The 15,636-nt window shown below is 37.7% G+C and overlaps 1 protein-coding gene across 4 annotated transcripts in view; it reads right to left on the reverse strand.

Moving 5' to 3' along the window:
* Positions 1-15,636, reverse strand: part of Arhgef9 (Cdc42 guanine nucleotide exchange factor 9) — a 119,478-nt gene that overhangs the window by 81,387 nt on the left and 22,455 nt on the right. For all 4 annotated transcript variants that reach the window (XM_031365120.1, XM_031365112.1, XM_031365101.1 and 1 more), the window contains exon 2: positions 2,467-2,646. In XM_031365120.1, the coding sequence (XP_031220980.1) occupies positions 2,467-2,592 (126 nt within the window). In that variant the 5' untranslated portion in view covers positions 2,593-2,646. The remainder of the gene's footprint in view (positions 1-2,466; positions 2,647-15,636) is intronic.

Genomic DNA, 15,636 nt, shown 5'->3' on the forward strand with positions numbered 1-15,636 from the left:
AATGTCTTATATTTTCCTGTTGGTTGAGAATATTGACCATTTGAAAAAATATTTATTGGCTATTTGCATGTCTTCACTGGAAAACTGTTCAGACGATTAGACTATAAGTGGATTCAGTGATTTGGAGGGACTTGGTGTTTAATTTGGATTCTAGGTTTTACTAGTCTGTTTCTTGGATATTCTACACGAAGTGGCTACTATGGATGTGTGCCTGAAATATCACTCCTTTTAGCCTTTGACTTAAAGCCATCAGTGCTTGTTCATAGATATTCTCTAAAGATTGACCTTGACAGTCATTTCATTAAGTCATCTTGACTTGCTCAATATCCTTCTTATCTCATGGTCTATTTCCCTGAAAACAAAACACATTAATATTTAAGTGCGGTTTAATTATCCTTTTAAAAGGAGAGGCTGGGCAGCACAGGAGCCATACACTCTATGTGCATAAAGATTCACACCAGCTCTTAAGTCTTGTGGTTATTGATGGGTTCATTCTGAATACCCTAGGGACTAATTTATCAACCATTAAAACTGGATTGGGACACAGATAACATTTCAAGGCATTAATGAAATAAGCTACATAAGCAGAGAATAAAGGATTAGATATTTCATTAGAAAACATTCAGCAAAGAAGGAGACAAGAGACAATTCTATCTATTTCCTTGCTTAAGCCAATACCTAAATCCTGTCAATCAATCAACTGTGCTTTATAAGTTGATATCCCCTACAAGGATGGGTTTCTCTTTCAACTAATATGGCCAGCCTTGAAATGTAGACCTTGGTAGAGCTACTAAGGTTGTAAAAAAATGATCACAACTATACTATGGTAAAAACTAAAACATAGGTAGATATTTTCAAGTACTTTATACTTGTATAACTGTGTTAAATCTTTTCTTGGCATATATTATCTCATTATATTCTTAGGAAAAAGTCTGCCATGTGACCCCTATGTTTCAGTTGAAATTTTGCCAAAAATAGTAACAATAAAAATTAAAAACACATTTGTAGGAACTAATGAAGTTGCAATCCAAGATCTTAACTCTAATGCTTTGCTCCTTCCTTCAAATTATACCCAGGGACCCCACCCTTTCAGAGGAGGAGAGTGGGGACTGTGAGAGAGGGACAGCATTTCGAATGTAAATAAAAAGTCCTTTGCTCTCCAAAGCCAATGCCCCGCTAACCTTTTCTTTGGGCCCAGAATACTTAAGTCTTATATTGCAGAAGAAACCAGCAATGAAGATGGTGATACAGTTTAGTTGGTAGAGCACTTGCCTGGCATATAGGAGGCTCTGAGTTCCTCAGGACTGAAAAAGAATTAAAGATCTTTGATTATATACATGTATGAAATTCTCAAAGAATTTCTTTTTAAAAAAGAAATATAAAGGGAAAAAAAGGATACTCCAGAAGGAACTAAAAAAAGATGATAGGCTATAGCAAGGGTGGCCTTTAGCACATCCTCATGAGCTTTAGCTATTTTTTTTTTTTTTTTTTTTTTTTGCCAGAAAGAAATTTTCATTGTCGCTCATTCACTGTGATATCTATCTCCTGGACAGAAAATGATTGCCAGGACCAGTTTGCAGATGGGAAAAACTTGCCCTTCCAATATTCGAAGAACAAATTCAAAATAACAACCTCAAAGAAAAGCCAAGAGCTGAGACACATGGCCCATGAAAATTTAGCACAGCAACCTGCTAAAAGGTGACCTATTGAAAACAGAGGCCTCACAGGAACACCATCATTAATGTGCCAGATTCTTTATGGTAAACCATCAAGCCATCCAAAGCCTTCCAAACCTTTACAGGCTTTCTGTTCCCATACATAGCATGTCTTAGATCCCAGCCATTCGGCTTTGTATAAGAAGTAAGACTTTCGATGAGTAATCTCTGCCCCTGAAGAACAGGGAGTACATACTCTGACATTAATAGCTGAAGACTATGACAGTACATAATAGTTCATACTTTCTTCAAGGAGAGAAAAAAGAAAAAAGGAAAGAAGTATAGTTGATATAAGGAGAAAGAGAAGAGAGCAAAAATGAAGAGTGGAAGAGATAAGAAGGATCTAGAAGGAAGGATCAAAAAGGGGAATATAGAAAATAAAGTAGATGTGGGGAAAAGGAAACAAAAGGCAAAAAAAAAATATTTACAGCCTCATAGAGTTGGGAAAAAAAACCTCAAAACCTAGCCAAGTTAAATCTAGAAAGAAAAGACCAGACAAAGGAAGTGACTTATAAAAAAGTGTGCAACAGACAATGGAACTAAAATAAACAAGAGATAAAAGAAAGGTCTAAAGGTTAGAAAAGCAGAACTTTAAAGAAAGGGATAGGAATGAAGCAAAAGAGACAGAGAAGGAGAAAGAGAAAAAGAAATAAAAAGAGAAAAGAAAACCTATCAATAGAGGAATGGGCAGAACAAGATTGCATATAGGGAGAGCCAAGGAGAAAAGAGCAGAGTGAAGGATGGCACTCACCCTCACAAAGCTGGCAGGAAACCATCCCTCCTCATCGTCGATCTGGCCCCACCACCAATCCTTGTTGGAAGCATCCAAGACTTTGATGACGTCGCCAGCCTTAAATGCCAACTCCCGGTTGGCCATGGTGACGTGATCCCATACTGCCTCAGCACTAACGATGGAATCTCCAGTGATCAGCTTAGGAGACAAAATGAGAATGTGTTCAGTCCATACATCTGACTGTCTACTTAAGCACTTCCTCACACAAATCTAGTATCTAACGGTAAAGCTTACATGTTTCAGTGATGAGAGGTGGTGATGGAAGGGAAAATGACACCAACATGCATGCTATATTGGACTACAAGACAAACAATGCTTTTGGTTCTCTATTAGTAAGTACATAGAATAATCCAGAATATGGACAAAGAATCATGCTCTTATCTATTTTCATGAACTCCTCTTCCCAAAATGAAAACAAACAAATAAACAAAGCTCTATTCTCTCTACTTGGTGCTTTACACCAGTCCTGGTTCTTTAAAGTAGAAAGACTTGTCTAGCAGGAATGGCTAAAATGAAGCACAGGCATATTTGTTTTCAACTCTTTGTGCTCCTTTCCCTTTCTCCTCCTTCTGAAACTGACCAATTGAGAGTTGGTAGTGTATTATTTAGCTCTCCTCACCATCACGTTCCATGTGGTAAGAGTATGTGCTGTGCTATGCCTGATAAACTCAAGTCTGCAAATATGCACTGAAAAATTTGTTCAGCTATCCTGTGGAATATAGAGAGAATCTCTGTTGGCTTCATTTGATAGATTTTTTAAAAATATGATAATAAAGAGGTTAAACCAGAAACTGAAGATCATTTAATAAGGTAGAGGGTGTGCATAGTCCTTAATTTTAACCTGGGTCACTCAATTTCATGGAAATTTGGAATGGGCTCCACACAACAGAAAACAAACATCTAGTCCATTACCACATACACATGAACAAAAACACATATAGCCATGGCCCTCATTTAAGCACATATAGATGAAGATGGAGAGAGAGGTAGACTGTCTCTCTCTAGCTACTGACCACTGTGTTATATCTTCATTTGTTTTTTTCCCCCTGAACTCTTCCATCTTGTAACTATTGGTCATCCCAGCATTTGTGAAGGCACATTTTTAGAATTAGAGAACATATGGCCTGCTTGGCAAGGAAACTCAAACACTCTCACTCTCTGTGTGTACTGAGTTACTGAACATGTCATTTATAAATAAGCTTTCCCATGAGCCTATTTGAGGAAGGGAATGTCTGCTTAAGGAAGTCATGGTTCCATAAGACCAAAGATAAAACATTTCAAAGATAACAAACACTCATGTGTGGAATATATACCCTCTCCAACAGACCACTGTCCAGAGAATTAATGCTACAGTCTTCTCAGGAACTGAATATGCAGAACATTACACACATATGAATATGTAGGTCTAAATGTACACTGAGCTTCTGTCTTGGTTAAGGTACACTAACCCTCAGGTCCTGCCTAAGACACACTTCTTGGTTCAAGATTTTAACCTCTACGTTCTCCACAAAAATTAAGACACAAGAAAAATTCAGTACAAATATTTTAGCAGGACCTTTTATAACATATTTCAAATACTTTGTGTTTTACTATTCGCAACTTGTTTTCTCACACACCATATCACATAATCTGTACTAAATGAACTGTGTTTCATTATTGCCCATATTTTAAAGATGAGAAAAACTGAAGTTCAGGGTTTTTCAGCCAGTAACAATGAATAAATTAGAGAAACAGGTCTTTAGACCTAAGAACCATCGAACCAGACTACTACTATGGACTCCCTTATACAGAATGCTATCAGCTATTATAAAATAGATGGTCTTAAAGAACCCTCAGGAAAGAGATTTTTAACCCACTCTCTAACGAGATTCCTTTTTATGTTGATCTTGCTTATTTTCCAAAGAAAATAATCAATTTCTACTGGTTCTGGTCTCAGTGGAGAAAGATAATTGCTAGTCATTGGTTGCTATGGTTTGAATGTGGTATGCCCCACAAAGGCTCATGTGTTTGAAAACTTGATCTCAGTTGGTGGTGCTGTTTTTAAGGAATTTCTGGAACCTTGGGACGTTGGGACATTGAACCGAGATGGAATTGAACCTGGAGGCAGACCATGGGAATTGAACCCACTTCTAATAACAGCCCAAGCTCTCTACTTCCTGATCTGCTAAGGTATGACCAAACTGATACATGCTCCTGCTGCTACAAAAAGAGCTCACACAGCCTCCATGCCTTCCTTGCCAAGAAAGACTACACCCTTTAAAAACTTGAACCAAAATAAATTTTTCCCTAACTTTCTTTCTGTAAAGTATTCTGTCAAAGTGATGTGAAAAGTAGTCTCAATAAAAAAAAAATACTTATAGGTAAGTTTCTCCCCATCCCTTCAAATGTTGTAAAATTAGCTCAATAATCCCAGACAGACCAAGCCTAGATGATCATGAGGATTTATGGTTCGAACTATATTTCCAGCTTTTGATTAAGTGTCAAGAGTTTGTTAGCTTTGAATACTGACCCTCAGTTCAGGACAACATCTATAAAAACAAAATTCAAATGCAGATATAGCCTTTCCTTAGAGAATCTACTTTTAACTTGTAAGCTATGCTATGTAGTTCTACACTCCTACTTGCTGCATAAGCTAGAAAACACTGAGCCAAGAACTAGCTGTTGTGTGTGTGCAGAGGTGTGATGAAGATAATGAATCCAGAGGGGCTTGAAGTTATATGCGGCTCCTGTGCTCATTCACCATAAATACCTGTCAGAGGAAAAGAATGCTCTTCTCCCATTTTCTAGGTATTTTAATAAAAGTAAATTAAATTCTTGCTAAAATTGGTTCTATGTATTACTTTTCTGTATAGAATAAAATTTTAATTTGCTACAAGGTTTTCATACATGTATGTACTTTACACATTCATTTCTCCTTCAGCATGCATTCAATGACTCATTGTGTGCATAGATCGGCTCACCGGTATTTTTCTTCTCAAACAATAACAACAAAAAGAAACCCTACCTTTCATTCTGGACTTTGCTACTTTAGAAAATAGCAATGATGATATGAGGTGAAAAATGGAAAGGTTAAAGGAACAAAGCAAAATGGTGCTGTCAGTATGTAACAGAGATACTGAGGAGTACAATATTACAAAAGTCAAAAGACTCCAACTATGAAACACTGGGCTTCAGTTTCTTCATCTATGAAATAGGATAATGTCTGCTTCACAGGCAAGATTATAGAGAGGGTGGATTAGCATGATGGATGTATAACACCTAGGATGTCTTAGATTTAATAGCCTAGTATAAGACTTCATGGGTAGGAGGTAATATACAGTTATTTGTCTCCAGGAAAGGTTTTTTGGAGCACTGAAGTATAGAAAAGATAGTAACATATGCTTGAGGAAATAAAAGAGTACTTGAGGCTAGGCTGAGGAATGAGGTTAAATAAACAAGAGGTATATGTAAAGAGACTTGAATTTAGTTTGAAGGAAATGGGGACAAAGTTGATTTTCAGGAGAGGCTATCAATCCTAAGTATGATTATTAAAACATATGCTATATGAGGAAACAATGAAAATGTTTAAATAAAAGAGTTGATGACAAATATGCTTGTAAATGTGTTAAAATGGAGGATAGTTACTTGGGTATATAAATATGTTCAAATTTCAAGACAAGTCAGAGGAAGAGAGAGACAGAAAGTTCTGGGAGTTAGAAGAAAATGTAGGAACCAAGAAATCTTGTCTCAGAGAATAGAATTATGAGAAAAGCCATAAACCTCAAAAATTAATAACAAAGGGACATGTGGACTCAAAGAACAGCCAGAGAAATAAACTGAAATAAAGCTGGCAGCAGATCCTTATAAAGAAAGCCAAGAAAAGTCATTTGGGAGTGGCTCTACCACAAATTCCATGCTCTGTTCTCCTTCTGCTTTATGCCTCACTTCCCAGGAAAAAGTCCTATTTCCCAACTGCCTTTACTCCTGAAATATCAATATAAAGCTGAGAGATGGTGCTTAGTTACTACATCATGGAACACAAATATTTCTAGGTCACGGGATAACACTCCTGTGATATCTAACAAAATAACTTCCAATTCCAGAGCACGCTGGATGTAGCACCAAACACATACTGGTTCTTCTTCAGATTTACCAGTAAGTGGGAACCATAGGGCTTCCAGTATCCACACTAACGATGTTGATGTTCTTGCATATGAATAAAAGGATGCAGAGAGCTTATTTTAATCCAGTAGGTCTGAACTGGGGCTTGAGACCCTGCATTTAAAGGAAGCCCTTTATTATCCTGACACTGTTGATCCATGAAAGACAGCAAACTTCTGTCATCTGGGGGCTGTTCTTTTATCTTCTGATGCCTCATTCTTCCCCAGACACTCCTATGCTGCCATGAAGTTTGGTTCTCTGCCTCCAATGTTCCCTGCTTATCCACAAAGCTTTCACTAGCAGGTGTATGTTTGAGAATATGTTTGGCCGTGTAAAATGTATGCGCAATATCAAGTTGCAAGGACAAGGGATAAAATACCCTAGGATCACAGCCTTCACTCGGTTTTCAAGAACGTTATCACTTGCTTTTATTCTTTTCATTCTTCCCCTCTGGCTAAAAAATATAATTGCCCAAATAGATATTTAATTAGCATGACTGGCTAGCAGAATATTAAAGTTTAATATCAAGAAGAATAATACACTTAAAAATGAACTACTGAGGATGGAGAGATGGCTCAGCAGTTAAGAACACTGGATGCTTTTCCATAATATCTACTTTTGATTCCCAGGACCCACATGGAGGTTCACAACTATCTGAGACTAGTTTGAGGGGGATCCAATGCTCTCCAGTTAGCTTCACAGGCACCAAGCATGTATATGGGATACATACTTAAATCAGGTAAAAGACCCATGCATATAAAACAAAATACATTTTTAAATTTAAACATAAACCACGATATGTTGTAAAGAATAACAAATGTTCCAACTGTTGTTATGGTAACTGAGCAAGCTCTGCCTTCTAGAAATATACACAGCAGGAAAAGGAAGGCTATGAAGAGAGGATAGGATAGGGTTTCTCCTATCCTTTCCCCTCAGATGGCCCCTTTTCTCAATGGCTAAGCATGAACAATAGCTAAGTTCCATTTCCTGGCTCCCTTTAAGTATAACTAAAGCTGTGGTTTTATGTTCTTTCTGAGTAGACAAGTTATCCTTTTAAAACAGCTTGTAAATAGACTCTTGACTATTTAGCCAAAAGTGTTAAAGGACAACCATCATGCATTTGCTGACAAATTATAACCCAGTCTGCTTCAAGAACAGCTAAGAAATGCCATGTAAGTATATACAAAGAGTTCCAAATAGTGGCTATTGAAAAAATCTTAACTCACGGAATCTCAATCTCTCTCTCCCTCTCTCTCTGTCTCTCTTTCTCCCCCTCTCTCTGTCTCTCTCTGTATGTCTCTGTCTCTCTCTATCTCTCTGTATCTCTGTGTGTGTGTGTGTGTCTCTACAGGTGCATCTTATTTTACTTTTTTATTTGTCTAGGATAGTGTATGCTCACGTGTGGGGTATCTGCAGAGACCAAAAGAGGGTGCTGAATCATCTGGCGCTGGAATTACTGCTAGTTGTGAGCCACCTGACAGAGATGCTGGGAGCCTAACTCAGGTCCTCTGTAAGAGAAGTATGAGCTTTTATCTGCTGAGCCATCTCCCCAGACTATGCACCTTATTTTGACACAGGATTTCTCAGTAAACAGGGAGCTCACAAATTTAGTTCGACTGACTAGCTAGCAAGCCTTGGGGACCTCTTGTCTTCACTGTCATAAGAATGAAACAACAACTACGTGGCACAAAGCCCAATCTTTAGCACGGGTGCTAGCATCTGAATTCAGTTCCTCTTATTTACACAGTAAGCAAGCACTTTATGAACTGAACCATCTACTTAGCCCCGTCTAAATGTTTCCATCAGTCCAATGAATGGCACACTGAAACTAAATATGATCCCTCAATTCCCTCAGTTTGGGCATTCTGTTGAAATGAATACTTTAGTTTTGCAAAAGATAAAGGACAATGATTTCATTTTTGCAGTTTATGTCTTACTTCCCTTCCTTTGTGCTTAAAGGCTGTTTTTAAGGTCCATTGCTGAAGAAAATGAGAACCCATGCAAGGGACTAGCTGCCATTCCATTAAAGCATAGCCTACTGCCTGCATTTTCCCAGATTGTCTGGGAGAACCGAGGAATGGGTTTTACACTTTAGCCCTTGGCTGCTCCATTAAAAACAAATCAATAGATATTTTGGGATTTGTTTTCTATTTAGGTCCCCAGAGAAATCATTCTCTATCATGACATTAAGCCTGCCATCCGCCTCCAGTTCTATCCTTGCAAATGCCTGTTGTCACTTCCAATGAAATGTGAAATGTGTCATATTCCTTTTCTTCTTAAGTTTCTCTAATTTACAAAACTCTATTGAACTTCTTTCTCTCTTCCTTGTATACCGCTCTCAGATATGAGATTATTCTTCACTTCCATTACCCCTTCTTAGGCCTGGCCCTCATCACCTCAATCTGTCTCCTAATTAGTTTTCCACCTCCCACACACTTCTCTCTTCTTCAAGCTACTATAAGGAGTAGCTTGATGTATTTTTCAGTTTTCCTTGCTGCTACCCTTCTTTGTGCTCATGAAGATTTAGTAACTCCCCCACCGTCAATCTGTATAAGTTAGTCCCATCTCTGCATCTAATCCTTGCCTCTAACTGAGCAAGGGCCTTCTTTTTTTCTTCTTCTTCTTGTGGTACTGGGGATTAAACTCAGGGGTTTACATATACTAAACAAGTTAGCTATAATCTCAGACTGGATTGCCAAATTGAATATTGTAGGAAGATACAATCCTACATTTGTGCTTCTGATGAAGCTATACTCTACAGCCAGGCTGTTTCTTTCTTTCTTTTTGTTTTTTTTTTTTACCAGGAACTCACTCTGTAGACCAGACTGGCCTTGAACTCAGAAATCCGCCTGCTTCTGCCTCCCAAGTGCTGGGATTAAAGGCGTGGGCCACCACTGCCCAGCTAGGCTGCTTCTTTCTATGTGATCTTGGGTCACCAGCCCTTTAATGCTTTCGCTTATAACTCCAACCAGGGTCTTTTCTCCCTCTGTCTCCTTTAATTTCTACTTAGGATAAGGTGAAAATAACAACTAGGAGGAGTTAAAGTACTCAAGCAGAGTGGAATTTTACAAATAACATCACTTGTGCACTGGCTATAAAACATCTGCTTAATCTACAACAAACAGTATTGTTAACCTCTTTTTAAAACTTCTGTGATGCACATGCATCCTAACACCAGGCAAGCTTTGAATTGGATCAGAGTCGGGAGCAGCATCTCCCTTGGGTTGTAAAATGCTATGTTGCCAAATAATCTGTTTATACAATATGTATCTATGTGGCTTACAAGCTTGTTAAAGTTACTTGGTTTCTACATTTTTTTTTTCATTTTATACTAGATTTTATTACAGACCAACATGTGTATCTTGTGGTCATCAGAGGAAGAAACAGAGATAAAAGGTAAGAAAAACCCTTTTTTAATGTAGGAAATAATGACAATGGTTCTTTTTTCTTAGCTCTAGGACATTAAGACCTGCTTGCTTCCAACTTCAATCTGGTTGTTGCTAGAGGCAAGCTGGAAGAACTCAAACAGTGCCAAGTCACTTAGGTAACCTAAAATGATCTTAAAATCCATATTCGAATTCTAATTTTTTTCCCTTGGGTTACTATGAATAGTCTTGAAGGCTTCAGTTTTTTCCCAGTCTGTGATTTGAAGTTCAGTCTTGGAGTTTCCTGGCTAGAAAGCCCATAGGCTTCCAGAAGGGTAGGAGGAGGGGGCTAGAACTGCATGAAGAATTTGTCCTCTGTACCACCCACATGCATAGCTCTATAATCATCAACACCACAGCCAGAGGGTGGGTGGGCAAGGCAGAGAGAAGGAGAAGTCATTTTTCATCCATTTTGACAGATGTCGTGTTAAAATCTTGCTGGGAAAAGAGGATTGTGGATGGGGGGAGGAAACGGGGAAAAGCCAGGTTGGAACAGAAACTAATGGATCTAATATCCAAATGTGACCATCTGGCTAAGGTGGCTAGAACGAGAACATCATTTATCTAACATAGTAGTGCTCCTACATTTAGAGAACAGGGGGAAAACATATTTCACTTCACTTAAATCACCTTCAACTCTACTTGATATGACTTAAGACAAATGTTTACAAAAGCTCCTGAGTTAGTATTCATTTCCAAAAACAATGTGTCTCCTGTGCAATGAAGGATCTGCATTTAAACAGCCCATCAGAAAGTGAAAGGTGGTTTCCAGTGACTTCCTGATTTCCCCCTACCTTTAGACTCAGGAGAAAAAAAAACCCAATGTGGGCCAAAGCACCTAGTCCTTATCAACAGTCTTTCATGCCCAACAGACCATGTTTCTCCTAGTAGTCAAAATCTAGTAGTCCTGGGTTTCCAGCAAGTATTCAGTAAATAGTAGATGACAGAGGGGCTGAAGCATTCAGGGAGCAATGATTGCATCAGGCCTCTCGTACTCAAACTGGCTGATCTGGCTTCGCCTCAAATTTTGTTAAAGATTTAGAGGGCTACATTATCAAAACCTAGACTTCAACAGAATATGAGAGAATCAAAATCAAGCCTACTCCCAGGGCACTAAAGAGATGGCACCAGGTCTAAGGCTGAAAAAAAAGTGGTTGTGCTTGAAACAAAGTACTTCAAGTAGGTCAGTCAAGCTTATATAAGGCAGCATCTGCTTGTCTGGACTAGGTAGAGGATGTCAGAGTAGTGAAGACAAGGGAAATAGGGCCACGGATTAAGGTACAAAGCATCTAATAAGTTTCTGGGGCTCAAACTTGCTCTCTTTGACTTTGGGGCTCAAGAGAGTAAAAGCATTGAGGCCACATACAAGTGATTATAATAGAAAACTGAAGAACTAATTCAGCCCTCTGACACAAAAGAAAGGCTCTGATGAGAAAATGTTCCTATGGTGTCAATCCAGTGAACAGCAGAGCTAACATTAAAAACTAAGCATGAATCTTAAGGGAAAAAACTGTCTGGCATTTATTTTTGTTCTATATACCTCTGTTGTCAAAAAACAGAGCTAAGTGCTTTAACTATATGTGATTAATCATAGATCAATGTGATTTATTACTATAATTTTACAGTCTATATGTGTTCTATAACATCATATTGTAAATCACAAATACATACAATGAAATTTATTTTTAAAAAAGAATAGAAGGGAAAAGAAGAGGCTTTAAGGGAACAGGGACATTTTAAAAAAGAGAGAGAAAGAGAGCAAGTAGTAAATACATTAGGCATGAAAGCAAAAAAAGGGGGCCATTGGAGAAGGGGGCAGTGGGGAATCAGCAAAAGAGGCACCAAGAGCCTGAAAAAAGAATCAGGGACTGGACAAATAAGAACCAATTATTTATGAAAATGCATAATGAAAAAGTAAAACACATTTTCAAAAATTTAAAAGGCAAGAACATACTTAGCCTGGTAACTAAATACTGCATACACTCCAGAAAAAATCTCCAAACTAATATAATTCAAAAACCAATAAGATTAAACAATCAATATATCAAGAATTTCTAGACTTACACTCACTGGCACAGTCTCCCAACCCTACTAGGCTCACCCCTCAGCTGCTTTCTAGGAACCCTGACCCTATCCTGGCCTCTCTCCCCCTGTTTGGGGTTCATTAGTTCATAGGCCTCTTCCTGCCAGAGACCCTCTGGAAAGCCACCTGAGTTTCCCGGAATAGTCCTCCGCACTTTGTTCACCATGACTGCTTTCCTGCTCCTCTCTTTGGAACTAGCCAGATTGTAGACTGCTCCCAACAGAGACCCTCTAGTCTACCCAGTAGCATAGAGATGGAGGTAGCCTACCTGTGCTCCCTGGCATAATCCTAGTTACTCACCTGGTGTTTAGCAGAAATCATAACCTCTTTCTGGCTCCTTCCCCCCTCCCCCTTGGGACTGGCCAGATCATGCACCTGGCCCTACCAGGGTCTCTCTAGCCCTCCCACATGGCATGGAGACACATATAAGCTATACATGCTCCTCAACACAAGCACCCTATTCTGGTCAACCTATGGCAGGGGTTTAGGGAAGCACCAGATCCATAGTCCAGGCCCAGGCCAGATGGAATATTTTGTTCCATAACAGAGCCTAGTAAGTCTACCTGCTCCTCCTCTGCCTACACAATTTTGAATTCCTAGATACACTCTGGGTCTCACAACAAGAGTCCCAGTCCAGACCAGTGAGCCTCACTTGTACATGTCATAATCTCCATGCTTATGTCTAGTGGGACATCCTATGCATCAGCATAGCCTGCTGTGTCCACATGAAACCTACAAGCAACAAAAGAAGTACCAAGGTCTCATCACAAAAAAAGCAAAAACAAACAAACAAACAAAACAGTATGAAGTCGAGATATTACATTGTTCCTTCAAATCCATCAGTCCTATAGAAATATTCTACAATGAGAATTACCAAGATGAACCCCAGGACATGGAACTTAAAAGGATAATCATAATATTGATGAAAGAATTCAAAGAATTTTAAAAAGACACAAATCAAAAGCTCAGCAAACTTAAAGAAAAAAATTCAAAGAGAATAAATACTTGATCAATACCCAAGAAAACACAAGCATAAGTCTGAATGAAATGGTAAAGACAATTCAAGATAGAAAAGAAAAATCAACAATAGAAATAGAAATGTTGAAGAGAAATTGAAACGGAAATTATGGTAGAATTGAAAGACTCAGTGAAATTCCACCTAAATTTGAAAAGTCAGGGAAAATCCTTGACAGTAAAATGGATCAAGGACGATATGAGGATAGAATAGAAGAATTAGACTATAAAGCAAAAAACATAAAATTAAACACACATGCACACACACAGGAGGAGGGGAGTGGGGGAGCAGGGTGGGTAAGAAACGTGCAGGAAATGTGAGACATCATGAAAAGAAAATAAAGTCTTTAAATTATAGCTAAAGATACAGGAAAAGAATCCCAAGTCAATAGCATAGACTAAATCTTCAACAAGCCTATAGAGGAAAATTTCCCCAAGCTAATGAAAGACACACCCATACGAATATAAGAAGGCTACAGAATACTAACTATCCAAGACCAGAAAAGAAACTCCTCACAGCTTATCATAACTTAAACACTAAATAAACAGAACAAAGAAACAGTATTGAAACAAAATAGCAAAAACAAAAAAGCCACAAGACACATATAAAGGAAAGCCCATCAAATAACAGGTGACTTCTCAGTGGAAAACTGAAAACCATAGAGCTTGGAGGAAATGCACTCCATGTTCTAAGCCCACAGATGCTCAGCAAAAATATCTACCATAGATGAAGAAGAAAGAAAATGATACAAACAGACTAAAAGAATTTATGCCTCCTCCCTAAAAACAAAACAAAACAAAATAAAACAAAAAACAGTCCAACAGACCACTTAAACCAACACTTCAGACGAAAGAGAAAAATAAGAAGACACAAGAGAGTCCAAGAGAGAAACCTAACATATAGTTACTGAAACAAAGTATAATTAAGAACACATGCAGTCAACACAAATCATTCAGTAATAGCTTTAAACGTTAATGGCCTAAACTCTCTAATCAAAAGACACTGAGAAACAACATTAAGAAACAAGACCCATTCTCTGTTGTCTACAAGAAATTCAGCATTGAAGATAGGAACTACTTTAAAGTGAAAGGCTGGGAAAAAGTACTCTAAACAAATGTGACCAGGAAGCAAAAAGGTATTGCTATTTAATACAGACTTCAAACTAAAACAAATCAGGAGAAAACTTTTTAAATAAAGAGGACACTTTATTCTAATCAAGGAAACAATCAACCAAGAAAACTTATACAACAGTAAATATATCTGTACCAGACTCTGCTGCTTGCAATTTCAGAAAAAGTATACTACTGCAATTAAAGACATAAACTAACATCAACTCCCAAACAGTAGGTGATTTCAATACCCAACTCTCTCCAAAAGACATTTCATGTGGACAAAAAAGAAAAAAGAAACATTAGAATTAAATAACGTCATACACCAAATGGACTTAACACACATCTACAGATTATTGCACCAAGACTTTCTACTCAGCAGCCAATGGCAACTTTTCTAAAATAGACCATATTCTGGGACACAAAACAATTTTTTTTTTATTTTTGGTTTTTCGAGACAGGGTTTCTCTGTATAGTCCTGGCTATCCTGAAACTCATTCTGTAGACCAGGCTGGCCTCAAACTCAGAAATCCGCCTGCCTTTGCCTCCCAAGTGCTCGGATTAAAGGTGTGCGCCACCACTGCCCAGCTTCACAAAACAAATCTTAACAAACTCAGAAAACTGAAATAATTTTGTATATCTTATCTGACTATAATGCAGATAATCTTAAATCAACAGTAAATAAATATGTAGAAAATACACAAACTCATGGAGATTAAACTACTCATTAAATAATGATGAATGGGTCAAAGGAGTAATCAAGAAGTAAATTTAAAACAAAAATTCTATAACTAAATAAAAATGGAAACACAACACAACACAAAACCTGTGGGCCAGATTGTAGGTCTGTAGTCCTACAACAAAATGGACAGTTCTAATCACACACCTACGTTTAAAAGTCAGAAAGAGCACAAATAAATGACTTAGGGATGCAACTCAGAAATTTGCAAGGAGAATAAGCAAAACTTCAAACCACTAAACTGCAATAAATAAAAAAGTCAGAGCAAAAATTAATGAAACTAAAACAAAGGAAATAATAAAAAGAATCAATGAATATACAAGCTTGTTCTTTAAGAAGCAAGGATGACAGATCCCTGACCAAACTAAACAAAAAGAAGGAGGGGGGCGGAAACCAAATTAACCAAATCAAAAATGAACAGAGAAATTTTAAAACAAGGACCAAGTAAATTCAGAAAATTATAAGGTAAATTATAAAGAAAATTATAATTATAGAAACATGTACTCCATTAAGAAGGAAAACCTAAAAGAAATGGACAAATGTCTAGATTCATATAAACCAAACAAGAAGAGAACAAACTAAACAGACCCATAACAAATGAGGAGGTTGAAACACTA

This window comes from Mastomys coucha, chromosome X (assembly GCF_008632895.1).
Source record: "Mastomys coucha isolate ucsf_1 chromosome X, UCSF_Mcou_1, whole genome shotgun sequence".
In the NCBI taxonomy this organism is placed as follows: domain Eukaryota; kingdom Metazoa; phylum Chordata; class Mammalia; order Rodentia; family Muridae; genus Mastomys; species Mastomys coucha.